The 25,817-nt window shown below is 46.5% G+C and overlaps 7 protein-coding genes across 11 annotated transcripts; 4 read left to right on the top strand and 3 right to left on the bottom strand.

The window, feature by feature from the left end:
• Positions 1–662: 662 nt before the first annotated feature.
• On the top strand, positions 663–3,579 carry LOC117236382 (GTP-binding nuclear protein Ran). 3 transcript variants are annotated; one of them, XM_033499278.1, is made up of 3 exons: positions 663–782; positions 1,333–1,816; positions 2,036–3,579. In XM_033499278.1, the coding sequence occupies exons 2-3, from the start codon at positions 1,376–1,378 to the stop codon at positions 2,249–2,251; spliced, it is 657 nt and encodes a 218-aa protein (XP_033355169.1). In that variant the 5' UTR covers positions 663–782; positions 1,333–1,375; the 3' UTR covers positions 2,252–3,579. The 3 variants fall into 3 exon arrangements, with proteins under 3 accessions (XP_033355169.1, XP_033355168.1, XP_033355172.1); XM_033499277.1 differs by having other exon boundaries at positions 734–1,078; XM_033499281.1 differs by having other exon boundaries at positions 738–989.
• On the bottom strand, positions 3,382–6,128 carry LOC117236379 (elongation factor Tu, mitochondrial-like). The gene is made up of 6 exons (XM_033499272.1): positions 5,815–6,128; positions 5,560–5,612; positions 5,299–5,464; positions 4,915–5,222; positions 4,150–4,811; positions 3,382–4,059 (listed from the first exon to the last, which is right to left on the bottom strand). Exons 1-6 carry the CDS (start codon positions 5,846–5,848, stop codon positions 3,876–3,878), a joined length of 1,407 nt encoding a protein of 468 aa, XP_033355163.1. The 5' UTR covers positions 5,849–6,128; the 3' UTR covers positions 3,382–3,875.
• A 1,715-nt stretch (positions 6,129–7,843) lies between these two features.
• Positions 7,844–12,430, top strand: LOC117236378. The gene is made up of 8 exons (XM_033499270.1): positions 7,844–8,463; positions 9,262–9,430; positions 9,517–9,648; positions 10,566–10,856; positions 10,922–11,116; positions 11,200–11,637; positions 11,711–11,971; positions 12,188–12,430. The coding sequence occupies exons 1-8, from the start codon at positions 8,404–8,406 to the stop codon at positions 12,205–12,207; spliced, it is 1,566 nt and encodes a 521-aa protein (XP_033355161.1). The 5' UTR covers positions 7,844–8,403; the 3' UTR covers positions 12,208–12,430.
• Positions 12,431–12,793: 363 nt separating this feature from the next.
• On the top strand, positions 12,794–18,309 carry LOC117236376. Its single transcript, XM_033499268.1, has 4 exons — positions 12,794–13,638; positions 13,707–13,995; positions 16,212–16,844; positions 16,915–18,309. Exons 1-4 carry the CDS (start codon positions 13,410–13,412, stop codon positions 17,834–17,836), a joined length of 2,073 nt encoding a protein of 690 aa, XP_033355159.1. The 5' UTR covers positions 12,794–13,409; the 3' UTR covers positions 17,837–18,309.
• LOC117236374 lies at positions 18,136–23,033 on the bottom strand. Of its 2 annotated transcripts, none has more exons than XM_033499266.1 (10): positions 22,342–23,033; positions 22,098–22,267; positions 21,784–22,010; positions 21,362–21,716; positions 20,927–21,133; positions 20,739–20,858; positions 20,439–20,672; positions 20,145–20,334; positions 19,847–20,076; positions 18,136–19,747 (listed from the first exon to the last, which is right to left on the bottom strand). In XM_033499266.1, the coding sequence occupies exons 1-10, from the start codon at positions 22,683–22,685 to the stop codon at positions 18,396–18,398; spliced, it is 3,429 nt and encodes a 1,142-aa protein (XP_033355157.1). In that variant the 5' UTR covers positions 22,686–23,033; the 3' UTR covers positions 18,136–18,395. The 2 variants fall into 2 exon arrangements, with proteins under 2 accessions (XP_033355157.1, XP_033355158.1); XM_033499267.1 differs by having other exon boundaries at positions 20,145–20,319; positions 22,342–23,031.
• Positions 23,034–23,351: 318 nt separating this feature from the next.
• Positions 23,352–24,585, top strand: LOC117236383 (transmembrane protein 222). Its single transcript, XM_033499282.1, has 4 exons — positions 23,352–23,551; positions 23,705–23,915; positions 23,985–24,115; positions 24,183–24,585. The coding sequence occupies exons 1-4, from the start codon at positions 23,421–23,423 to the stop codon at positions 24,262–24,264; spliced, it is 555 nt and encodes a 184-aa protein (XP_033355173.1). The 5' UTR covers positions 23,352–23,420; the 3' UTR covers positions 24,265–24,585.
• Positions 24,376–25,738, bottom strand: LOC117236384. Of its 2 annotated transcripts, none has more exons than XM_033499284.1 (2): positions 25,393–25,738; positions 24,376–25,257 (listed from the first exon to the last, which is right to left on the bottom strand). In XM_033499284.1, the coding sequence occupies exon 2, from the start codon at positions 25,182–25,184 to the stop codon at positions 24,732–24,734; it is 453 nt and encodes a 150-aa protein (XP_033355175.1). In that variant the 5' UTR covers positions 25,185–25,257; positions 25,393–25,738; the 3' UTR covers positions 24,376–24,731. The 2 variants fall into 2 exon arrangements, with proteins under 2 accessions (XP_033355175.1, XP_033355174.1); XM_033499283.1 differs by having other exon boundaries at positions 25,397–25,738.
• Positions 25,739–25,817: the final 79 nt, after the last annotated feature.

Raw genomic sequence — 25,817 nt, 5'->3', positions numbered from 1 at the left:
ACCGAATCTAGACCTCGACGTAGCCCCACCTTCGTCATTTCCCCCCTCTACTTCCTTTACCGTTTATTTACTCTAAGAATTTTCCTTTCCATACTGATCTATATTTCAGCCACCAACGTAAAATTCGGAACTTTTTCGATCTCTTCTTTCTCCAATTTATCGATATATGTTTGAATCTGTCGCCTTCATACGTGAATATTCTTCGAAGTCTGCAATACTCTGTTTCGTTAAATGAAACAAAAAAAAGCGAGTGAATCTCCGTTATCAAAGCAACCATAAAAATATCAGACACTTTGATACGACAAACGCGGATCTTACGATCTACGTTTTGATGTGTTATATATTTCTATCGAAACGGAAGAAAGAAAACGAAAACGAAAGGAAACCATTGGGAAAAAGATGGAAGGTTAAAGTGAACGTGTGCACTCAAATTTAGCCGCCTAATGTGCGCCAATGCATCCTTCCACGTATACGCATACGTATACGTATTAATTCTCCCGTTAAAAACTGAAATTCTTCGATACCGGCTCGGTGTGGCGCGCATAAAATAGATGTCGCTGACTTACGTCATTTTCTACTTATAATTTAAAAAAAAACCACCGATTTACATATTATTTTAATGATTTAGACGAAAAAATATTCCAATTTAATTTTTTCATAGCGTATCGATTAGATACATTCGTTAAATTGAATGATATTCTACTTAGCGAATGATGAAAATGCGGACCCCTGTCGTCGACTCGAAGGAACGCCATTGTGAGCCGTAACGACTGTGTTGCAGGGTAAATTTTATCGGTCATTTTCACGTACACGTTACTTGCCGGGAAATTTTGTACAAATATTCTCCGATTTTCATAGATTCATAATAAATCTATCGTCGGTTTGTTCGATTCTTTGCGATTTCTATCAAAATTACGTGTAGTCGCGTGACAAGATTAACGCGAAAGCTTGTGTTACAACGAGAGGCGCCATTCTTTTAGCGGAACGTGGTAAATTTTGTACATCGAGCGCGGGACGTTAACGATAAACCGGCCTTGCAATTTACTAGAAAAGATACGACAAAGTAGTATTTTGATAGGTGTGTTCATATTATAATCGAGATATAACGTATTATTTTTAAATAATTACAAATATAGTGAAAAAACAGACACCTCGATCACGTTTTCGATGCGTGATTTTCGATCTAGTATCTTCCAGCAACTTCCAAGTGTCGGACTATTCTAATTTTTTAGTGTATCTATAATAACCTAATCGACAATACATTTCTCTTTTGCATTCGGTTTTACTCTCATCTAGCTGATCAGTTTTTATATATAAATGTTACTTTTTCAGATCTCTTTTTGTCGCATCAACAGTTTGTGGTCTAACAATCGGTATGGCACAAATGGCACAAAATGTTGAGATTCCAACTTTCAAATGTGTACTAGTAGGTGACGGTGGTACTGGAAAAACGACGTTCGTCAAGCGGCACTTGACCGGTGAATTCGAAAAAAAATATGTCGCAACTTTAGGTGTCGAGGTACATCCTCTGATCTTTCACACGAACCGTGGTCCGATTCGTTTCAACGTTTGGGATACAGCTGGTCAAGAAAAGTTTGGTGGTCTGAGAGACGGATATTACATTCAAGGACAATGTGCTGTCATTATGTTTGACGTTACGTCAAGAGTAACGTACAAAAACGTACCTAATTGGCATAGAGATTTGGTTCGTGTTTGTGAGAATATACCTATAGTTCTATGTGGGAATAAAGTTGACATTAAGGATAGGAAAGTAAAAGCCAAGAGCATCGTCTTTCATAGGAAGAAGAATCTACAGGTAATAGCATGTCCAAAGCATATAGTATTTTTGTAGTTTGATTTTACAAATCTTTTCTTTCTTCTCGTTTCCTGCAGTATGTAATGTACCAAATATCTTTCTAGTTTGACTTATCTTAAGCTATTTACATTCTTCTAATCTAACTTACCTTTAAATATAGGAACTGTCGACATAATGCTCATTTAATCGAAACAACAATTTTCTCTATGTTTGCTTTAGTACTACGACATCAGTGCAAAGAGCAACTACAATTTTGAGAAACCTTTCTTATGGTTGGGACGTAAGCTGATCGGTGATGCAAATCTTGAATTTGTTGCGATGCCGGCTCTCCTTCCTCCGGAAGTTACAATGGATCCACAATGGCAGCAACAGATAGAGAAAGATCTTAAGGAAGCACAAGAGACAGCACTACCAGAAGATGATGAAGATCTTTAGTTTGCCACGTCGTGTGTATGATACGAATAGGGGCAAACCATATACGTACACGTGCATACTAAGTACGTTACGTACTTGTGCCTCTCTATAAGTCAGAGATTCTTTCTTGGATAGAATTAATGGGTACGATTACTTCTGTTTCATATTTAACTGTCATACGATGATAAAAATATTTCGACGATTCGTGTTTCTCGAGTTTTGTCTTAAAGGTTAGATGATACCAGGAATTGAACATTGCGTTTCCACGCATGTCATGATTTGCGTGCGTGAATTAGACACGAGGTCTAATTCCATACAAGTCAGTTTCAAAATACGATTTGACCGATACACATTGACCCAATGAAACTTTACGTATCGTGGATTACAGTCGTTCTTTCCTTTATTTACGTATAATTGATATGAGTATGCGTGAGTACACGTATGTTGTGTGAAACGATGTATTTAGTGTAATGAATGCATAACTTGTCGATCAACCGAATTGTCGATTTGCTTTAAGGCATAGTGTCAAAGCTGTCGGATTTCTGTTGCTATCTTTATAATATCGTATGCCGAAACATTGTATGTGAATTACCTGTGGTGGAATGAATGAACGGGCTGCTTTGTAAAGCAAAAAAAGTGAAAAATTAATTCTGTAAGAAAGAATCTTTCGATACAGTCGCTGCGCTAATATTAAAAGCAACTGTTTACACATGCGTCTGCATATGCTTACGCGCGTACACACTCATGTGTACACATACACACACACGAAATTTGAGAAATTCTCAAAGTAGTTCAATCTTTACAAATAAATGACATAATCTTTGCTGCTACCTTGCGTATGTACACACAGGATCATCCAACGAACATAAATGAAGAAGGAAAAGAAAGCATTAGGCGTGCAGTGCCAGCAGTCGTTTTTACGAGTAATCTACGATTCTCAAACACAGCGTTGTATTTTGAAATAATATTTCGATTGAAGCGAAGTACAGTTTGTAGTCAGTTGCGCCTGTCCAGGATAATGAGGACTATTTACTATTTTTATTAGCGAAGGTGAATGTACCATTTGTTCAACTTAAATTATATAAACAGTGTTTTTTTCTTTCTATACAAATACGTTCGTTTCGTTATGGAGAGACAAAGCATTGCACATGGTCCTTCCCCTAATTCCTTTATTTTATTGCCAATTGAATGCACCAAGTAATGTGTACACAAACACCATAGCACAACTATGGTTAAGAAATAACAGAAGTAAGAGGAGAACGAAATATTTCGTATCGGTGTCTCATCTGTTGTTTAAAACAACTTGTACCGTTGATGTATTGGATTCAATAAATCATCGTTGAACTGTTTTTTCAAAGTTAAGACATTTTCAAATCGTTTAAAGTACTTACATTCTCTATTTGTTGAGGAAATTATGCTTTATCGATAATAAAAATCGACCATTTTAAAAACAGAAAATTAAAATTGTATATAAAATGTTATTATATTATTATTACATACAAATTAATTTATTAATTTTCAACATAACTGAAAGTAATATTTCGAAGTCGAATATTTTACATATATATGTGTGTGTTTATTTGTTGAATTTAATTCTACATGGTTTTATTGATTGACACACGATAAATGCAGTAAAAGATTTGAATTAAGCTTTTGCCGCAAATTTCTTCAGTTTCTTTTTACCTGCGAGAAGTTCTAATCGCTCGGTTTCGCCGAGATTTGACAAAATATTCGTGACTACTCCAGTTGCTATAGACATCGAGCCAAATCTTAATGTAAATCGCTGGCCCTTTTCACACACCATTGGTCTTATCAATTTTAACGTAACACTGAAAATAAAAATCCATATCGACGTTGAATCGATTTATCAATTCGTGTAACTCGTTTTTCCGCTTGAATAACATTTAAAGAAAATTTACCTAGAGTCTTCGCCAGGCATGATCAAGTCCTTCATTTCCATACTTAACTGAGCTGCACAATCCCACGTCTTTGAAAACACTTGAACCTGCATGAGATTATTAATAGGTTTTTTTCTACCTCCTTCCGTAGGAGTCAGCATGTACATTTGACATTCCAAATGATCGCAGGCTTTCAGGCTTCCTGGTTTACACATTATCATACCCCTTTTAATGTCATCTCTTTTTAAACCTCTAACCAAAGCACCCATTTGGTCTCCCGCCTCGGCTTCTTCTAACGTTTGATGAAACATTTCTATTCCTGTTATTGTGCTCTTCATTATTTTGTTGTACCCAATCACCTCACATTCCATGCCCTTCTTTATTTTTCCACGTTCCAATCTGCCAGTAACTACCGTCCCTCTACCCGTAACAGAGTAAACACTTTCTATCGGTAAGAAAAAAGGTTTGTCTAATTCTCTGACAGGGTTTGGAATATAAGAATCCACAGCCTCTAACAATTTCATTATAGCATCCCGTCCTATATCTGGATTAGTACCGTCCATCGCACAAAGGGCACTACCTTTAACAACAGGTATGTTTATTCCATCATAACCCATTTCGGTTAACAATTCTCTTATTTCCATTTCTACTAAATCGACCATTTCACTGTCTGCGATGTCAACCTTTATGAATAAAAAAAAAAACATAACGTTTTTGACAACAGAGAAGAGGGTTGAGGTAGTTTTTACATAGATACTACTCAACCAACTACACGAAAGATCTTACCTTATTGATGAAAACAACAATGTTCTCGACACCAATCTGTTTAGCAAGAAGTAAATGCTCTCTGGTTTGTGGCATGGTACCATCTGTAGCAGCAACAACAAGTATAGCTCCATCCATCTGTGACGTTCCAGTAATCATGTTTTTGATATAATCCGCATGTCCTGGACAATCGGTATGTCCATAATGACGTTTCTCTGTCTGATATTCAACATGCGCGATATTAATAGTTATACCACGTGCTTTTTCTTCGGGTGCATTATCAATATCAGAGTATTCTTTCGCTTTTGCGAGTTCCATTTGAGAAAGAACTACAACAGACAAGGACAACAGTAAACGCAACAGATAAAATGATTAATATAAATGAAAATCAACTGCCAAATATACCTTTGGTAATAGCTGCTGTAAGCGTCGTTTTTCCATGATCGACATGTCCAATTGTACCAACGTTACAATGGGGCTTATTCCTATTAAACACTCGTTTCGTGCTATAAAACCTTTGCGTTATCAGACTTGGTAAATATGCTCCTGCTCGTAACTGACCATAAAATTCCTAAAAGGAAAGGTTTTATTTTGAAATACCCTGCTTAAGTTTAGAAACGTATCATGGAAGTAGAAGTTATGGAAATTCCATTGTAATTTTCTTACGTATTTAACAAGATGCTCAACTAAAGATAGCTGCTTCGCAGTGTGCCTGAGTGCTGAAAGTAAAAAAAATGTAATCTTTTATCAATGATCTGTAATCAATCGATGAGCAAATTAAAGTTTAAGTTTCTTCGATTCTAATTTCGTTTGAGTGACTTCCATCTTTACGAAATCTTTCTACATTCTATCGTTGTCTTAAAGAAACACCAACTCGAAGCAACGACTCATTCGATACAAAGCGATTTTACGTCTACTTACCAGGATTGCAAATTATTTTCGTAGTAAATATCATATTTGATGCACAATTTCTTTAACGTTTAACCTGTACTTCCAACGAAACCCCTGAACAACCAATTCGCCGAGGGCGACGCGTACGGACAAGCTATTGGACGAGTTGCGTAATATTTATGATTACAATTCACTCGGATGTACACATTACATTAACGTTTTGCTTTTACTTATCTTTCCCTATCTTTTCGAACAGCATTCGACGCAAGAAAGAGTCTAAAAGCAATTTGTTACCGATAAATATTCTAGAAATGTCGACTATATAAAATCTTACGTAGTGTTCGTCCTCCCATTTTTTGATTGGGTGAAACCATCCACATGCGGTAATCCAATTCCGTGAAAGATGTTGAAAGAGCGGCTTTTTTCAAATATCGCTTACATCGTCGGTATGAAAAGTTTCAAAACGAAATTAGTAAACGAAATTTTGGCAAAATTAAAAACGACCTAGATCGAGAGACGCTTTTACGATACGTTTTCTGGAGTACGATCAAAATCATCTCTACGGAGAAGAAAACAGGAACAAGGATGCATGTACTCGTATACGCGCGGCAAAATTAATAAGTGAGATCTAATTAATTCGAAGAGAATAACGAGGCACGAGAAAAAGAAGAAGGTATAGAAGGTGCGGGGATCGGGAGGATTATCATTACCGTCGTTAGAGCATAATTTCGAGATACTCGGTCAGATAAGAGCATAGAATTGGGATCCATTCAGAATGAAACGTGAGATAAATTAAGGTAGATATTTAAATGGATTCCGGACATCCTTATTCGCACATTTCTCGAAGATAATCGCGGATGGAACGAGCAATCGTACAGCACCAAGGTGAGATCGATCGTCTAATCGAAGTGCGAAAAGAATTTTGTAAATAGCACGGTCGGTACGCTAGCAATCTTCCCTCACCCGTCGCTTGTTTCGTAGCACACAAAATGTGCTACAATACGAACACTCGGACAGACAAAGCAAGGATGTTGTTGACAAATCGTGTGTTCCGAAGGCAGAGGCCCCTATGCATACGCGATATAATAGATCTTTGCAGCTATTAGGTGATGTTGGTGACAGTGTTTTCGACCGATTTATTTCACGTTTCAGTGATTAACCTAACCCAAACCAACATACGATATATTGCGTTTAAGATTAGTATAAAGATCTATTATATATAATATAGATCTATTATATATATAATATATATATATATGTATATATATAACACTATACAGGGATCTGTCTGTATCTTCCGAATGTATTATCTGCCGAAGCTAAAATTTTATATTTCAGATTTATTATTTGATCCTACTATGTGTACAAAATTTCGTCTAGATCAGCCACGGGTGCCTTTCGAAAGTACAGACGAGAGGAAATTATTCGTTCACGGATTAAAACGAACTGGCAAAGATTTCGACGAAGCGATCATTTCCCATCTTGCTTCGAGCCCTGCAGAATTTTATGGCACTTCCGTGTAGGTCTTTTACCTCGCACCCAACGCGCACTACGCGTTTCTCGCGGTTGGCTCTTCTTTTGTTCTCGGGTCTCGGTCGATTCTCCATTTACATTCCAACGTAGTCCATCGCGGCGCTTCCTGTTTCTCGGGCGACTCACCGCGTGCCGTTTCCCGCTTCCCGCTTCCCGCTTCACGCCTCCTTCTTTCGGCTTATCGAGCGGACCTAAAGAAAGAGTCCGAAGGACTGGCCGTCACTCGCGTCTCGATCACGAGTCGGATACGGGCCAAGGGTAGCTCGTGATACGATGACGTGCCGACGAAACGGTAGGTTAACGATACCGTTCGGTCGAGCGACCAATCTTCCTCGAGGAGTAGAAATTAACGAAACCACATGCACCGGTAGATGTACCGGTGCGACGAGTAACACAACGGGCAAAACGACGAGGAAGACGATGAGAAAGGGAAGCGCGGCTGATCGAGCAGGAAGAAGAAGAAGAGAAGGGGTGGATCACGACCAAGTTCGTTGCTCGTTTCGTATTGGAATACCAATGAATTTTGAAGCAGTCTGCGCGTGACCCGAATATTATTCGTTCGTCACCCTTACTTCTTACCTTTTCCATTTCCGTCTTGCTCGTTCCTCGTTGTTGTTACCTCGTCCGACAGTTCCAACTATTATTCTCGAAGAGTCGCGTCATAGGCATAGGACGCTAAGCGGGCAAAACATTGTCCAAACGAACCGCGAATTTGCCGATCACGATACGCTACGATCGCGGAAGGGAGAGTGAGTAGTGACTCGAAGAAGGATCGAGACCAGAAGTCCGGAACATAGACCGAGACGAAGACCGAGAGCGCGGTAAAGAGGTGGGAGAGCGAGGGAACACAGTTGTGTCCGCTTTTGCATCGTTCGTGCACGGGGACCAAAAGCAGCCAGGGTCGCCGTTTGCTTTCAGTCATTGCGAAGAACGCGCGGACATCGCAGTCGCGACGGGTACTCGTGCGAGATAGATCGAGTCGTTCGTCGCGAGCACGCTCTCGACGCAGAAGAAGAGGAAGATACAGCGTGATCGATCGATCGACCATCGATCGTCGAGGCGAAGAGCCGTGCAACCGAGAGAACGATGCGTGGCAACGCTGAAACGATCGTCCTTCTTCTGTTTGCGATCGCGATCGATCGTTTGGTGAGTTTCGTTCGACGGTGGACCATCTCCGACGCAAATTCGCGCGCTACGTGATCGCCAAGATTTACGGTTTCGCGGTCGGGAAGAAGATAGGGCGGGTGAAGCGAGCCGACGGGCGCGAAACACGCGGAAATGGAAGTGCGGTGCGTCAGCCGCGTAAACGGCCGTTCCCGCGAAAACAAACGTCGTCTCGCAGGAACTGGAAACTCTAAGTGCTCGCTGGCAACACCTGATTAACGGTGCATGTTACGCGGCTACTTTAAACTCGAGACGCGAATGTCGCGCCACGTCGTCTCGTTTCGCGCTTACTTCCTTCCGAGCATCGCCGTGCGTCGGTCGTCGTCCCCTCTTCTCCTCCGTTAGCGATTCTTCCATTTCTCTCGCTACGTTGCACGTTCGACGTATTCCGTCTTCCCCCCCTCTCTCTTTCTTTTTTCCAGCTACCTTTGTCTCTTCTTTACGGCCCTGCTCTTTCCATTCTACCCGGCTTGATTCTTCCGTATCGCCAGCAGTTTTTACCGTATTCGCGGCGCGTTTGTCCGCGCTTATTGTTCGACGATGAGATGAGAAACTGGCAAACGCGATCGAGGTAATGGGACAGGAAACAGGGTGAGAGGTGGTAGTGGGGCGCGTATGAATCGAACGCGTGGAAAAGACGAGCAAACGGGCGATGGGTAAGCCAGGCTGGTTCGCGCTCGTTTCCTTCCGGATAAACGAAGAAACGAGCTGCGGTTCTGGTTTACTCGTTGCCGTCGTCAGGCAAACGGGAATACGAGAAGATTGCGATGCGCGTTTCAGGGGACGATCGTTGTGGGCTCGACAGCGAGGACAGCGAGCGCGCGGCTGGACGAGCGATGTACCAGGGACGCGGAATGCGATTCCAGCATCGAGGGTAGTCACTGTCGGAATGGCTATTGTCGCTGTTTGCCCTACTTTGCCGCGTACAACGGAACGTACTGCCTCGAGGGTGAGAATTTGTTGCGATTACGAGCCTCGTTTCGGCGGCGAGAATATAACAACGAGCGCTGTTTCCTTTCTCGCGGCGATATGCAGCGACTCTTTTGGGCCAGGAGTGTCTCGTCGACGAGCAATGCACCTTGAAAGTAGCCAACAGCGGCTGCTTGGATGGTTTCTGCGGCTGCAGGGATGGTTTCCTCCAATTTCGTCGGCACACGTGTCTGGGTCGTAAGTAGACGCGATCGTTAAACCGTTCTTCAAGCTACAGCGGACGAATCGACGAAAATAGATTCCTACGAGTTTTTCTAAGCTCGTTTGCCCGAGTCTGAGAAGCGCAGTCTCCGGATATTTGTAAACGTCGCTTCGTCCGACCACTCGTTTAGAGTAACCATGACCTTACGCGTGTTTCGCTCGTTTCGTATCGGTCCAGTGAAATCGAAAAATGCTAAATTCCACGTCAGATGGTACCTGAAATTTTCTTGCGCGAACGTGGTACCAATAATACGTTTATCACAGTGTCTATCCTAACTGTCTATGGGTCTATAGACAGTTGAGGTTTCGTATCTCGGAATATAGAGGGCAAACGCGTCAATGAACGCATTATACAGATTCTTTATTCGGAAATATTAGAAATTAGGATTTCCAGTGGTTTCTATGCCATATGATAATGTATCGATAGATGGATTTATTACAGTGGATTAAATAAAAAACGGTGATTATTTAACTTGAACTTAATGCATAATCAACGACTGCGGTTGATCGTCAAAGAATTATTATTGATGGCCGTTAGGCCTATTGAAGTTTTCTGATCCTTTCGGCTTGTCGACATTTGCGCTTTATCGTCGACATTGTCTGTATGTACGAGATCCACTTCAACACCGTCTATCCGAACGACGAGACGGAATTATTAAAAAAGTCGAATACGTCGAAGAAACGATATGGCGCAAGAATATTTCACATGCCGTTTAACATTGCGTCCAAGACTGAACTATATCGAAAACCGTCAGATTCGAACGAGACGATAGCTCGAATCGCTTGCCGGTCTCGTCGTATGCTCTTCGTCGAAGCTTCGACGAGTTCGAGTAAGCAGGGATTAATCTTCGATGAGAGATCGATCGAACGCGCGTTATTTCGTAACGTTTCAGCGGCGAAACTTGGCCAAGTTTGCTACGAGCATGCCCATTGTCGTCTATGGCAGCGGAACTCACACTGTGACTTCTTGATTCCCAACTTGTTCGGACGTTGCCAATGCACGGCGCCTATGCGTCGCGAAAACGATATTTGCCGACCCGACGATCTGGTTAGACCTTTACCGCTGTTCGACGATTTCTCGACGGGAACGATCGCGACACCGACGGTATCGTCCCGCCACGACGAGCAAACTCAGACGTTTGACGATCGACGAGAGGACGAGGCGGAGGAAGAGATGGAAACAGGTAACTAGGTGGCGCGGAAGCGACGTTACATCGACTACCCACGTATTTCGTTCGGTTCTTTACAGGAGTTCGAATCGATTGGCTGAAAAATGACACCGCGCAGTCGGCAATCCCGTCGTTTCTCCTAGACGCGACCACCGAGACGACGAATTCTTTCCACTCGCAAAACGTCTTACCGACTGCGGACTACGACAGCAGAGACGACGCTATCGTGGTCGAGGCACTCACCGAAACCGTGTCGTCGACGGCGTGGACGTCAGGTAAGATAAAAAGAAGAGGCAGACAGTCGATAAAAAGGGAGAAAATCGTTATCGATGAAACTTTTACGCAAACTTTTACGCAGCGTCCGCTTCGAAAACAGAGCGACAGTCGGAGGTGGAGGCGACCGAGCCGCCATCGGCCATCAGTTTAGGACACGATTGCGTCTCGGATTTGGAATGCCGGCTGGCGGATCCTTACTCGAGATGCATCGACGGAACGTGCGACTGTGGTTTCCGAGGAAACGGAAGCTGCTCCGCGAGAAATACCGGTTGCGCGGCTGGCACCTTTCAGTGCAAGAATTCCGGAAAATGCATCAGTTGGTTCTTCGTTTGCGACGGACGGCCGGACTGTGGCGACGGCTCGGACGAACGATGCTCGGTGCGAGAAGGAGGGACGGAATGCCCTGTACAAGCATTCAGATGTGGTAGGAGCGACGTTTGCGTGTCGAGAGCGCTAATGTGCGACGGTAAACGGGATTGTCCGCGAGGCGAGGACGAATTCGGCTGCAACAATCGACGGAGTAAGTGCTTCGTTGGCGATGACGCGAGTCGCTCGATTCTCGAATGATCGAACACAACGAACCCGTGTCGTAGAATGTCCGGAAGGAGCGTTCAGGTGTGACAACGGACAATGCCTGCCAGCGTACGAGTTCTGCAACGCCGTGGTGTCTTGTCGCGACGGAAGCGACGAGCCAAAAGGAGTTTGTCGAAGGCAAGTGGGAAGCCGCGGCAGAGTCGCCACCAGACATTGTCCGTTCAGGTGCGACAACAGCAGGTGTCGATCGGACGCGATCGCCTGCAGCGGCCGCGACGGTTGCGGCGATGGCTCGGACGAGAAACGCTGTTCCGTTTGTAGTTAGTATGCCTCTCTTTTCTCTTTTCTCTTTTCTCTTTATCAACGCTTGCAGCGACGAAACCGGACGTCGTGGGTAAAAGTATCTAACTGGAATGCAACGCACTGCCGTTCGTCGAAGGGACTGCACGACGTCGTGTGTCTGCGCGCATGCCACTTAATTAGCTGTTAATTGTTATCGCATGGTCGTTAATGATTTTCCGTATCTTTGATGACAGGATGTCCGCAATTTCTTTAACTGGCCCCGGTAGGCGTTACAACGAACGAGCTGGAGATTGGCCGAATGGTCGATGCTGCAAGCGTGGTGATGCACGAGATCCGAGGAGAGGACGAGTCAACGGCGGCCTGACGTTGCATCATGGGGCAAGGTTGCGATGCGATGCGACTGCCGATCATTTGTATCCAAGCGTGTATTTTTTGCTAGATTCGCGATTCGAATAAACGCACTGGAAAACCTGGAAGAATCGATCGTTCCTTTCGTAACGTTCCCCCGATGTCGCGGTAGCAGCATCGTCGCGCGTATGTGGTCCGTACAACGAAACGGACGTTTCCAGCTGAGAGTCTGTGCGGACGTGGAAAATTCGATTCGGCCACGTTTCGATTCGAAATTGGAGGAGATGCGCGCATCTGCGCGAAGCGAGCCAACACTTCGGTGGGGTGAGTACGCGTCGATAGCCAACCATCGTTCCTAGTTCCTAGTGTCTCGCTGTGTTTCGACGACCACGCGAAACCTTGGTTCGTCGATTCGTCGCGTCGCGCCAAGTATCCGCGATTCGGAAACCTTTCTCGTTCCTTTGTAACCTCCATTCGACTCGACCGTTTTCCCGATATCCGTCAACGAAGATTCTACGTTGACGAACGCGAACCGAACACCTGCGTAAACTACCAAACCTAACCCTGGCGTCGCGTTGCCTCGCATTGGCCAGCGTTGGGTCGCATCGTCGCATCGCGTCGCAGTTTCTTCCGTTGCCAGTCCTCCCTACCCATCTGGAAAGACGCATTTGCCGTCAGTCGTCGTCGAAACGCGGTCGACTACGTTAGTCCGCGGTACGGAACGATCGAACGGAGAAACCGATCCGCATCGCGGAAAAATCGTCGCTCGGTGTCCACCGTTGGTTGCTGGCTGGACGATCGAACGCGATCGAGGTCGAAGGAAGGTTCGTTCTCCGGACGAATAAATCGATATCAACGACGACGGCCGCGACGACGACCACGTCGATCGCCAACGGTGGTGCGGCGGTAGCGGTGCAGAGATAGGTAAGCGGCCAGGTCGGCGTTTCCTAGCAGCTCGACGATCGCTCCGAGAACATCGTAATTCCGCGAGAGAGATCGATCGACCGGTGAGCGAGGGACGAAAGGCGATCGCCGGGAACCGGGCTCGATGACCGTTCGATCGATCGCGTGGAAGCGACGCACGGTAGCGAGGACACGTGGAAAAATATGGTTTCGCGAACGTCGAAGTCGGTGCCTGTGGCCGACGAGATCTCCTCGCGGAAACTCATGAGACGGACCCAGTTGATCGTCGATTGCCTTCGTCGACGACCGACTTTCGTTCTGCTGCTGTTGCCCGTCGCTTTCCTGGCCAGTTTCTATGTCGTTTCTTCGGAAAAGGATTACGATCTCGAGCCACGATATCCGTCCTTCGTCAAGTCGTACAACACGGTCGACGGTAAGTACGATCGACGATTAGCCGACCAACGCGATGGATAATGGGAACGCGCGCGAATCTCTGCGCAGGTACGATGGAAGGCTACCTAGTGTGGAATTCGAGATGCCAAATGCCATCGAAGAAACCCGTTGACCCGTCGATCCGATCTTACGTGAAGAAGAAGGCGTTTGAAAAATGCGCCAACGAGCCGCCGTTTACCGGTTTGTCCGTACGAGAAAACGGCACCGTGGTTCTGTTTGTGAACCCGGCCACTGCGGCTCGTCATCCCGGCCTCAGATGCTGCTGGTCGCCGGTGTACAGAGCCGAGAAACAACCGAAGAAACCGACCAAAGACAACAACGTGGATACGTCGATCGTGTGAGTGTCTTCGGGTGAGACAGAGGACGAAGGTAAAAGTCGATTTATATTATCCGTTCAAACACGGAACGATTCGATTCCGAGTTGGTGGATCGGCCAACTTAAACAAAATTCGGTCTCTCCGGCTACGGATATTGGCTGCCGATTCGAGTATCAGATATGGCCGTGACTCGATAGGCTGCCGTATTGTGTGTGTATTTATACAATTGGTTCGCGTCTGGCAACGATAAACGATAAGCGTAAAGATAATGACGCGAAGATTCGAAACGTGGCAACGGGAAATCGTCGTAACTACCTGCGTTCCACGTAACTGTTGTATTTTATTTAAGCTTGTATTTTATCATACGCAGGTAGGATGATGGATCCTCGTGAAACGGGTATCGTCGATCGAAGTTATCGATAGAGCGATCTAATCTCGATTATTGAAAAATTCGGAAGAAAACACGATTTTGACGAACTCGTGGATAAATTCGTGGCTCTGCCGTAATATTCGAGCTTGATCGGGTTAGTATTAACGTAATGGATTTCTGACTATTAATCTGATCGCGTGACGTCGCGCCGCGCCTGTGAATCCCCTTATCGATATTGATATAAACAAGGTTGGTCTGCCGCCTCAAGGCGCGGTGCGCGGCCGGATGAATATTACATAAGTACCACTAAGCCAAGTGGAAGTAGTTTGAAAATTAAGGCCGAGCGGCAGAATATTTTTTCGTATATCGCCAAAACGAAGGTCGACCGCCGATTACGCGCGTAGGAGATGATCGATCGAGATGTATCGACGAGCTTTACGACGTATTTTGAAATCATCGTAATCGTGGGCAAGTTCGTCGAAACGGTAATTTTTTTCAAATTTCCAGCGATTTTCACATTCATCCGTGGACGATTCACCGAACGACATCCTTTTCACGAGGATCCATCGTCTCGTACGTAAGGAGACGCAGCTGCTGGTAGCAGCAGTTCCTGATTGTATAAACTATAATTTCCGATTCATTCCGTCAGGTTCTCGTGACGCGTTGTAAAATATAGAACGGTCATGCGTTCGTCTGTTGATAACTAAATGAATATCATACGCGATATGGGTGCACGTATCTCTATGGATTCCATTCAACCGTGTCCTGATAACTTTGATCGGTTTGCCGAGAATATCGACCGTCGTAGTCACGCGTCTGAGACTATATTACAGGGTGGTTGGTAACTGGTGGTACAAGCGGAAAGGAGGCGATTCTAGGCGAAAAAAGAAGTCGAAAATATAGAATAAACATTTTTCCTTTGAGGCTTTGTTTTCGAGAAAATCGACTTTGAATTTTCGCTCGGTACGCGTGCGGTACGTTATAACGGATCTCGCTGTAGATCGTTGTCTCGATGGAAAAATTGAAAAAAAAAAATAAAAAAGAATTTTTATTCTATATTTTCGACTTCTTTTTTCGCCTAGAATCACCCCCTTTCCGTTTGTACCACCAGATACCAACCACCCTGTATATGTCGGGTTATCGTTAGAATTTAGGGCGCGTAACAATTCTTCGTTTGAATCAGCCATCGTTTTGTACAACAGAGATCATATTCACAGGTGCAAAAATGACTTTTACGAAGTTCAACGAACACAACCGTAGTGTTTAAACACGCAAGATGCATTTGACAATGTTCTTGGGTTCGATAACGAATCCACGGTCAACGGGGTAACTCTTTGCTAAGCGTAGAATGCCTTTAAACGCAAAATGCGATTGCTGGGACGCTCGGTATAAACTGCTCGATGTGTAACTTTTCAAGGCTACCGCACGAATCGCAGACCGATGAAAATTTTCCACTCTTTGCGATTGCGTTCGTTTGTTAAATACTGGTTAAAAACATCAAGAAAGTTCCAATCGCTGTTGCTAGGCATTTTATGCCTGGAGTTTGATAACGGATAACGAGATAACGGATCTCACTGTAGATCGTTGTCGCGATGGAAAAATCTAAAAAAAAATTTTTTTGTTTAATGTTTATTCTATATCGTCGACTTCTTTTTTCCCGTAGAATCACCCCCTTTCCGCTTGTACCACCAGTTACCAACCACCCTGTATATACACACACGCATAAATGCATCCTTATTTAATAAATCACAACGACGCTGTTCCGTGTTTGAACGGATGATACAAATCGACCTTAACGCAACCGATCGACCAATCAGATGGCTGCGTGACACGCCACGCGTTCGATTCCGACTATCTTTTTTCTAGGGTGAAACGATGCGAGAACTTCGAGAAGGAAACGACGACGCCCGACGACGCCCAGGCTGTGATGGTCAGCTGCACCGTGGATTCCAAGATCGACGGTGGCGGTGGACAACGCGGTAAGCCAATCTACGAGAACGTTCATGCCATTCCGAATCCCGAGAAGGTTCGCGATCGGACGCGACGCAACGACAGCCAGCAGTCGACCACGTTCGGCACCGTGGCTCTTTCTAGAAAGCTGAGCGTCCTGGTGCTTGGCATCGACAGCGTCAGTCGATTGAACTTTATACGTAGCATGCCGATCACCGAGAGATACTTGCTGGAAACCGGCTGGATTCGATTCGACGGATACAACAAGATGGGCGACAATACGTTTCCCAACTTGATGGCCATCCTGACAGGACAGAATCAGTCGCAGGCCTACTCGTTGTGCAAACCGACCGTTCCGTACATGCTAGATCGTTGCCCCTTCCTCTGGCGGAATTTTCGCGACGCCGGCTACGCCACTGCCTATGGCGAGGATGAAACGGCTCTCAACACCTTCAACTATCTCAAGATGGGCTTCGTCGAACCGCCGACCGACTATTACCTCCGACCGTACATGCTCGCCTGCGAGAAGCTGCTGAAAGTGAAAAAGAGGTAGATGCGATGGTCGGTTCTATGCGGTTTGTCCTGTCTTCTCCGCTCTTCATCGTTACCTACTTTTCAGGTTCGGGCTCAAGTATTGCACCGGACCCGAGACCAGCTTCGATAGAATTCTCGATTACGCGATCGAGTACGCGCGAGCGTTCCGCGGCACGCCATATTTTGGCTTCTTCTGGACGATCAGCGTGAGCCACGAGAACGCGAACGGACTGTCATCGATGGACGGCCGACTTCTCGACAAGCTGAAGCGACTGGAAAGCGAGGGCATCGCGAACGACACGATGATCGTCCTGCTGAGCGACCACGGAATGCGCTGGGGCCCGATCAGGAACACGTTCATCGGATGGTACGAGGAGAGGCTGCCGTTCCTCTACCTTTGGCTTCCCGAGTGGTTCCGAGAAGAACGGCCGGAGGCGTATTCGTCGCTGCGCGCCAATCAACGTCGGCTGATCTCGCCGTTCGACCTCTACGAAACACTGAGGGACGTGTTGCAGTTGTCAGGTGGCTCGGCCAATCCGTCCTCGGGGTGCCCCGGATGTCGCAGCCTGCTCGCGGGCCCGGTGCCCCTCGAGAGAGGTTGCTCCGACGTCGGAATCTCGTCTCATTGGTGCGCCTGTAGCGCCTTCGAGTCGGTGGATCCTCACGATCCGATCGTTCAGAAGGGAGCGCAGGTGTTTCTCGATCACGTGGACAAGCTGCTCGACGGCTATCGGGACAAGAAGGGAAGACGGTTGTGCGCGAAGCTTCGTTTGAAGAAGTTGCACCGCGTAGACCGCGTGATCGACTTTGGAAGCTCGAGCAGCGTCGCCTACTTCTACATGATACAAGTGAGTCCCGGGGATGGAAAGTTCGAGGTGACGGTTCGATACCACGAGAACGGAACCTACACCCTGTCCGACCACGACGTTAGCAGGATCAATCAATACGCCTCCACCACGGGGTGCTTGGATCGCGGAACCAAGCAATATTGCCATTGTCTCAAGTAATTCGCGTCGAAAATCTCGGGCCGTATCGAAACCGCGACCACGCCAGATGTATTACGCGGGAATAAAGGCCTAATAAAGTGCCAAAATCGATTTGCCTCGAATAACTTTAAGATTCCGTCTCGCTGAATTTATTTCGTTTTCTTTGGCAACCACAGGGCACTACTACGAGTACCACGGCCGACGAAACACCTTAGTAGACGCGCGAGTACCAATTCGTGCCCGCGTATGTACTATATTATTGCATACATATATTCGCATATATATATGTAAATATATATGTATATGTGTGTATAAGTATGTATATATATATATATATGTATATTTTACTACGTCTCTATAAGCGTAATCTCCTTACAACTTGAAGAGAGGTACGCGGCGAAAGGCGATCGGACGTCGCCGCGTTTCTGAGTCGCTACATATTTTCCGATCGTCGTTGCCAACATTACCAAAAATAAATCTTTTTCGCAAAAGTGTCCGTTGCTTGTTTCTCTTTCTTCGTTTCTACGTCCGTCCCGTGTCCCGTTTGACGAACGTAATCTTCGCCCGATGGAATCCTCGATCAATTCGAAAGACCGTCCAGACTGAGTCGAGAAACGCGTCCGATCTCGCGAATCGTTCCCTCCTCGCCGATAGGTCGTCGCCGTATAGCTCCGTGCTCCGGTGTTCCGAACAACATCACCGTTACCGATTGTTTCCGAGTGTGCGCGACCGCCAGGCCTCTTCGCGCCAGGAATCCGTCCAAGATCCTCATCCCTTCGTACAGACTCTGCAGATCGCAGCTCGAGTATCGTCGGTAGCCTCGTCGTTCGCGGTACGACGATCCGATCGAGACCGGATCGGAGGCGCGCAAATTCATCCGCGACTCTTCGAACTCGCCGTTGCACAACTTTTCGTAACTGCCGATCGATCCGATCGTCGATGTTCTGCCGAGGTATCCGTCGCGCGAGCAAACCGGCAATTTCCTCATGGACCTTCCGAAGGTACCGCACGGCGTCGAACTTGCCGTGGATGCAACCGTGGAGCCGGCGCTTACATTCTGCCATTTACCCATTCTCGCGCCCAGCAATTTCACGATCGTACTGCCTCTTGACTGATAGCTGCTTCCTCCTTCCTTTCCCTCCTCTCGTTCCTCTTCTTCCATATCTTCGTCCTCACCCTCTTCCACCTTCCTATCCCTTCTCGTATCCACAGCGTTCTCCTTCGTTTCGTTTCGTTTCCGCTCCTGGCCCGATTTCTTTCCACTTTCCCTTTGCCAGCGTCGCCTGTTCGTTTCTTCCGCCGCCGACCGTTCCGCGCTTTGGTCCGCGGTAATACAACGAACCGACCAGAGGCGGCCGACGGTTCGCTCTCTGAACGACGGCGATCGACGAACGGTGGCGCAGCCGCAGGCACCTTCGCAAGAGCATCCGGACGCGAAACCGTCGTCAGACTTGACGTTATCCTCGGTAACGCTGTCCACGACGGCATCCTCGACGGTTGGCTGGTCGCCCGGTTCCTCGCACGGTTCCCCGATCTGTTCTTCCGTGTCCGACTCGACGGTTGCTCCGGATCGTTTCTCCCCCTCGACCGTTTCTTCCGCGTCTCCTGCTGCGTCTCCGCGATCCAACGACTCCGTGTCTGTCGAAGCAGCGCGCGAGGTTCTCCGCTGCGAATCACACGAGACGCTGGCCGTTCGGATCGAATTCGAAGCGCTGCAAGTCGGCGAATACGCACCGAGAAATTCGACGTTGATCGAGACCAATGATCCCCGTGCTTCGAGGTCACCCGGGGTGGACGGTCCTGGAAGATCGTCGTTTCCGTACAAGGACGACGAGAACGATTCGCCGGCTCGACGAAGCCAGTTCCGCCGACGCGATCCCTCGCCCTTCTCCTTTCCCTCCTCCCGTTCTTCCTCTTCGTCGTGCCGCTCGCCTGACGGAACATCCTCGCGTGAAACTCACACGTCCAGGCGCTCTTTGCCTGCTTACCTGCTTAACCACAGCAAGTACCTACGAAAGTGGGAATACTTACGCGTGTTCGAATCGACCGACGCTAATCCGGATACGTTGAAATGTCGCGATATGGATCCTGGAGGAGTGACGTACGGCGGCGGTGGGCTCTCGGGCAACCGCCGAGTCGTAGTTCGGTTCTTCGGAATCCCCGCGTCCTGGTTGGAGCTGGACGTAGCGCGATCGCTGCCGCGACTGCTACCTGCCATCTCGGCCAGCGAACAAACCGAGGAGGATCGTTCGACGTCCAACCTTCGATCGGCCGAGCAATTCGTATTCGTACCGCGTGAATGCGTCGAGTGGAAAGAAAAGATACTTACGAGCAGCTTTGACTGGGAGAACTCCTATCGCGAGTTTCTCGACCAAACGCCCTCTTCTTTCTTCGAGCGATGATCTCCGAGTCGAATCCGAGCTTCACCACCTCGTCGTAGCCAGGCGGTGCTTCGTACACCGGCGGGTCGTCCGACACCGTGATTTCGTCGATTCGCGCTCCGTCTGCAATATCGAAAACTGTCGAAAGTGACGGTGAGAGAAATCGACGATGATCGCCGGTCTGTCCATGCTCTACCGACGATGACTGCCGTATTAAACGTACATGGTAACTGTCTTCCTACCTAGAAGCTCGCTGATCGTTTGCAGTCTTGACTGAAGTTCTCTTTGCTGCCTGGCTCTGGCGCCCATTCTGTACAGCAAGATGATCAGCGCCGATATCAAGACGATCAGTCCGAGGCTGCTCGCCACGAACACCAGAGTAGCCGTCTTCAGGTCTGGGTAACGATCGATCTTTGGAAAGTAGTAATTCGCCTTGTTCGCGTGCCATTTTCGATCCTGAGGTTCCAGCTCCCAATCTACGAGACGATATTCGCGTCGGACAAAACGAAATCGAAACGCTTTAAACGATTGCGTTTATATACCTTGAAAGCAGGTTGCCGGTTCGTCGCTGTTGTCGCCGCAGTGATCGAAACCGTCGCAATTCAGCTGACTCGTTATGCATCTGTGATTGCGGCAAAGAAAGTCCGATCCCGCGAAACAGTCTGCGAATGATCGGACGAGAGGGAATGACGAATCGATCGGGATGAGGATTCGCGAAGGTTGCGCTCACCCATGTAACTGAAGGCCGCGTAGGCAATCGCCAGGTGCGAGGACGAGCCAAACGTTCCTCGTAGACTGACGTGAAAGCCGCTGGTAACGGGAGCCACGTGCTCCCTGTGTCTCGGTGGTTGCACTTGACTCGCTGGATGTCTGAGGATCTCGAGCGGCAAAAGAGCCGAGGTGGGTCCCTGTTTTACCACTAATTCGGTATTGCCGGCTGAAACGAATGCGAAAACGAGTAGAATAATTAAACCGAGTCGCGCGTTTCTTCCAACGTTTGTCCGCAGACACTGTTTCCTATTCTCCGTGATAATGGAAAACAAAGTACAGACTAGTACGCGTTTATCCGCTTCTCTCGCTTGTATTTTGTCTTCGACGACGTATACGGATTGTCTGCGGCCAATCGAAGAAGTGGGAAAAGCAGGAATCACGCGTCTACACTCACCCATGTCCGCGAACGTGATCACCTTCAGATACATATGCGTTTTCATGTGTAAAAAGTTCTTGGGGGGCCTGATCAGCCACACGCAGTCGTAAGTTTTTACCCCTTCGCCCACCATATCCAACATGGTAATCGTGCCACCAAGATTCTCCACGTAACCGCCGCAGTCGGTTATCGGTTGCACGGATTTGTCCAAGGGATGTCCAATCACGAACGAATAGAATGCCTTGTAACCCAATCCGGTGCCGCCATTCGCGTAGAATCGTATCAGCAACGAAGGGCCGGAGCTCATTATTACCGGTGGCCGAAATCTCGCGCCGCTACTCACGTCCAGTCGTTGACCGTTCCAATCGTAGAACTAGATCGCGCATAACCATCGTCGATATGACAGACGATCGCTTTCGCTTCGGTTAGTTTGCACTTACCTCCATTATCGACACAGTCGCCAGCTGGAAATCACTGAACAGCAACCTGATACGGCAGAACGGTGCTTCGCTCGGGCAGGTGACCACGTACTCCAAGCCAAGATCGCGAGGATACCGAGCCGGGAAGAACGGAGACGTTAAAATCCCACCGCCGGTGTTGTTCAATCCCTTGGCTGCTTGACCGGTCGCCGTTGTCAATTCGGTACCTCTCAGGTGTAATCTGTTTCCTGTCAATAGGTCGTGAACGTATCGATCGATCTTCGATCCAGCGCGCTATTAATTCCGTGATATTCTCGTCAAATTAATCTGCTTACTCTCCGCCGTGTACTCCAGCGTGAACGCGTGCTTGTGCGACTGACTGTAAAGCAGCGTGATCGACAGAGTTCTCGTGCTGGACCTGTACGTGATCGGCGCGTACAATCCGCAAAACGGAGTTCCGGACACATCCTCGTACGGCGGCTCCGAGATCCACACGTAATCACACCTGCGGAAACGAAAACGAAACGCCAAACGAAGGTTGAACGCGTTGACGCCTAACACGCGCGTGCACGTAATTACCTGCACGGGCTATCCAATGTGACGCTGCCGTCGCCGCAATGATGCGACAACGCGATGCTCTCGAAGGTTACGATTATCACGCAGGACGGACATGTCACCAGCTCGAGATTGCACTGAGCGTGGGAGCTGTTGCTCGTATATACCCGCGAGCCCTCTTGTCTCGGCTCGTTCTTTATCAGCGAGACGTTTCTGGCGTATAAGATACCCTTCTCTCCAAGCTCCAGATACAATCGCCGTCCGTTTTGAGCTCCGCAGATATCCTCATTCCGGACGATGTTACCTTCACCCGTTACCACGATCGACCACCATAGAGATATCCCTGCAATCGCTTTTAGCGCTAGCATCGCGCGTTTTCGATGCCCCTCCTCTATCTATCTCGACACGCGCGAATACCGTATGCGTTTTCAAGATTTCTCGGTCTAGATCTTATCGAGCCGAAACCGATGGAACATCTTCTATCGACGGTAGGGAACGTTCTGCCTTTCGAGAAACTACCATCGCGATTACGCACATAATTTCATTAGTTCGCAACACTGTTACGTACCTCCTTATTACGGTATAAAGCATTTTTATGGTATCCTTTGCACGGTTCTCCTCGCTCTATACCACCCCCTCCTATCTCCGTCGTTTACAACCTATACAAACAGATATTTCGCGCAACTTTCCATCGCCCTATCAATTTCTTATTGTCCGAGTAATGTATAGCAATAACGATTGCCTACACCGGTACTTCTACTTTCGTTTACGTTTTGGACGAATATGCCTTCGTACGGATCTAAAAGTTCGATACATCCGAACCAATCGATCCCATTCTTTTATTACCTAATTCGACAAATCAATCTCCGTGAACATACGCGTCTGTTCGACGACATATTCACGATAGATCTCGAATGCTTCCTTACAGTCTGCCATCGTGTTATCGTACCGCGCGCCAGCTATGCTTTCAAACTTTACTTGCAAGAAGTAACATCAGATGTCTCTGAAAGAAACAGAGAGCGTGTGCGCGCGCCTGTGTGTTTGCGTGCGAGTGAGAAAGAGAGAGAAAGGAGCTAGGTTGTCGCTCGCTATCAAAACAAAATATGAAAAAGAACGAATTGTTGTCTGAGCCGCAAGAGTACTCCGATAATATGTCAAATATAGATCTTGCTATTAATTTGGAAAGGCAAAAATTCCCATTTTGTATAGTTTGGACACCTCTACCGATTCTGACGTAAGTAGAGCTAGAAAAATAACCTCAATCGGTGGCACGCCGCAATTCTTATATAGTACGAATCGATCGATATATGATATATCTGCGTTGCTGATTTCGCAATATCTCCCCTTATCGCAACCTCAAAGCGTTTGCCTTTGTTTCGTTGTGAAGATATTTCTTACCGATCATTGGTCACGTGGGGATTGCCACTTCTACCGGTGTGATACGAGACTTTGCTGGTCCGTATCACGTTGCGGAAGATAATATGACGTTTGGGAAGCCCACGAAATACTTGCAATTGAACTATACCAAAGCCAAAGGAGGCGTTCAGGGATGGGATTCTGCTGTCGCACATGCGAGTGAAATCTATCAAAATAGGATGGTTAGTGCTTAAGCTTGTTCTAATCTTCACAATTATTTTTCTCTAAGACTACGTCCATCTTCTTCACAGCACAATTTATGCTGCGACAACTGTCATTCTCACGTAGCTACAGCGTTAGACCTAATGTCGTATGATAATTCGAATAATTGGAATATGGTAAAGGTTGCGTTGTTTATGCTTATCTGGGGAAAGTATGTAAGGTAAGAGAAGATTCGACGTCGACATCAATGTTACTGGGCATCTTAGAACGCGCCTGTCTTCTTTCAGTTTTTCAGGTTTTCTTAAAACTTGGATGCCATTTTATCTTCTGGTGTTCGTCATCACCACGCTTTGTCTGGTACTACGATAATACACACGATATTTGTACAATACATTTTCTCTCCTGTTCGTAAGTGACGTTCGCAATCGATTCGCTACCAAACGTCGACAGGTGTATGTCGCGTTGAAAGAATCAATCGTCTGGTGATGCTTAATATTTATTAAAAGCACTTATTAACACATTAAAATTATACATCCGATACAAATGTACAAACTCATAACATATAATATAGAGTATACTTAAAATTATGAATAAGTGCTATGTTACAAACGCGCGTACAAAAACTTAGTCGCGTATTTTCTTTATCGAATAAATTTGTGCTCGTGCATTATCGAGCGTGGGTGAAGGTAATTTGGTTTAGTTTCTTTTCTTTGTTTTCCTTTCCTTCGTTAAACCACGAGTAGAAAGTACGCGTTTAATTACGAACGCATTAATCAAAGTAACGAGTGTAATGGTGGTTCAGACGATCTCGTGGACATTGCGCGTTGGAAAGGAAATCATTCGTCGCTTCTACTATTCATTTCTGCCATGATGCTTTCTTCCAACGAGAAACTATAATCGTAATTTCGATTTTCTATTCTCTCTATAAAAGACAAAATCTCGCTAATTCTAAGTTGGTCTATCTCGAAATCGTTGCTCGCGTTAATCTCCAGACGTTTGCACAATTTAAATGGTACTCCGTTCAAATAGTGCGGTGCGTTCTCTCCTTGATTATAGTCTTTGTGCAATTCGGGCGGTAAACCTTGGCCAAAGTTTGGAACAGGAGGAACGTACGGATATAAATTACTACTAGAATGCGTAGCCGCGGTGTTGTGGCTTGTATCCATTGGCATTGCTGGGGGCATTGAAATGATATCGAATCCATCGCTTTGACTCGATGACTGTTCTTCTTCCGTCGAATCGGGAGGCGAGTCCTTATGTCGTTTCTTCTTTCCGAATAACCAAGACATTTTTAGCGAATGCGATACAGCGAAATAGCAACGACGATTACTCCAACGTATCTCGAAAGGCGGAAGAGGTTATCTGTGTGAAAAAAACTTGGCAACCTAACCAATCTCGACCAATGGACGTAGGTAAGTTTTTGAAGACGCGTGACTTGAATATACAAAGTGATTCACTCGACGCGAGTCAGCGAAAAATGAAAAAAGAAATACTCACGTACAATGGATTTAGGAACAGAAGAACGAAACGTAGGTCTACAAGCTACCCATAATCGATCGATGGTTAAGGGCCGTAGCATCAACGATATTTCTCGTCATCTTGGTTTAAAAGAAGTAAGCAAACAAGAGTAAAGTCCGTCGTTCGCATTTGTAACGCTCTATATTAACTGGGAGAATAACTCGAACAACTTTTATTTAGACCGATTGAGAATACAGCGTTTCGTTAAATGTTGGAACTATATTGCGAAAACAGATTATTTCGAAGATTGATTGGCAGATGGCAGCATCGTGGCAAACCTAACCCAAACTGAATATTACGCGGCGCAAGCGTTCGAGTAAACGGACTGGGGTTAGGAGGTGGATCAGAAGGAGAGGAAGAGAGAGCTGCGCAACGTCATCGCGGTAATCCTTGTCGCGTTCGAG

This window comes from Bombus vosnesenskii, unplaced genomic scaffold (assembly GCF_011952255.1).
Source record: "Bombus vosnesenskii isolate JDL3184/JDL3185 unplaced genomic scaffold, Bvos_JDL3184-5_v1.1 scf7180000013348, whole genome shotgun sequence".
NCBI classification, from domain to species: Eukaryota; Metazoa; Arthropoda; class Insecta; order Hymenoptera; family Apidae; genus Bombus; species Bombus vosnesenskii.
This window is presented reverse-complemented; position numbering and strand designations above follow the sequence as displayed.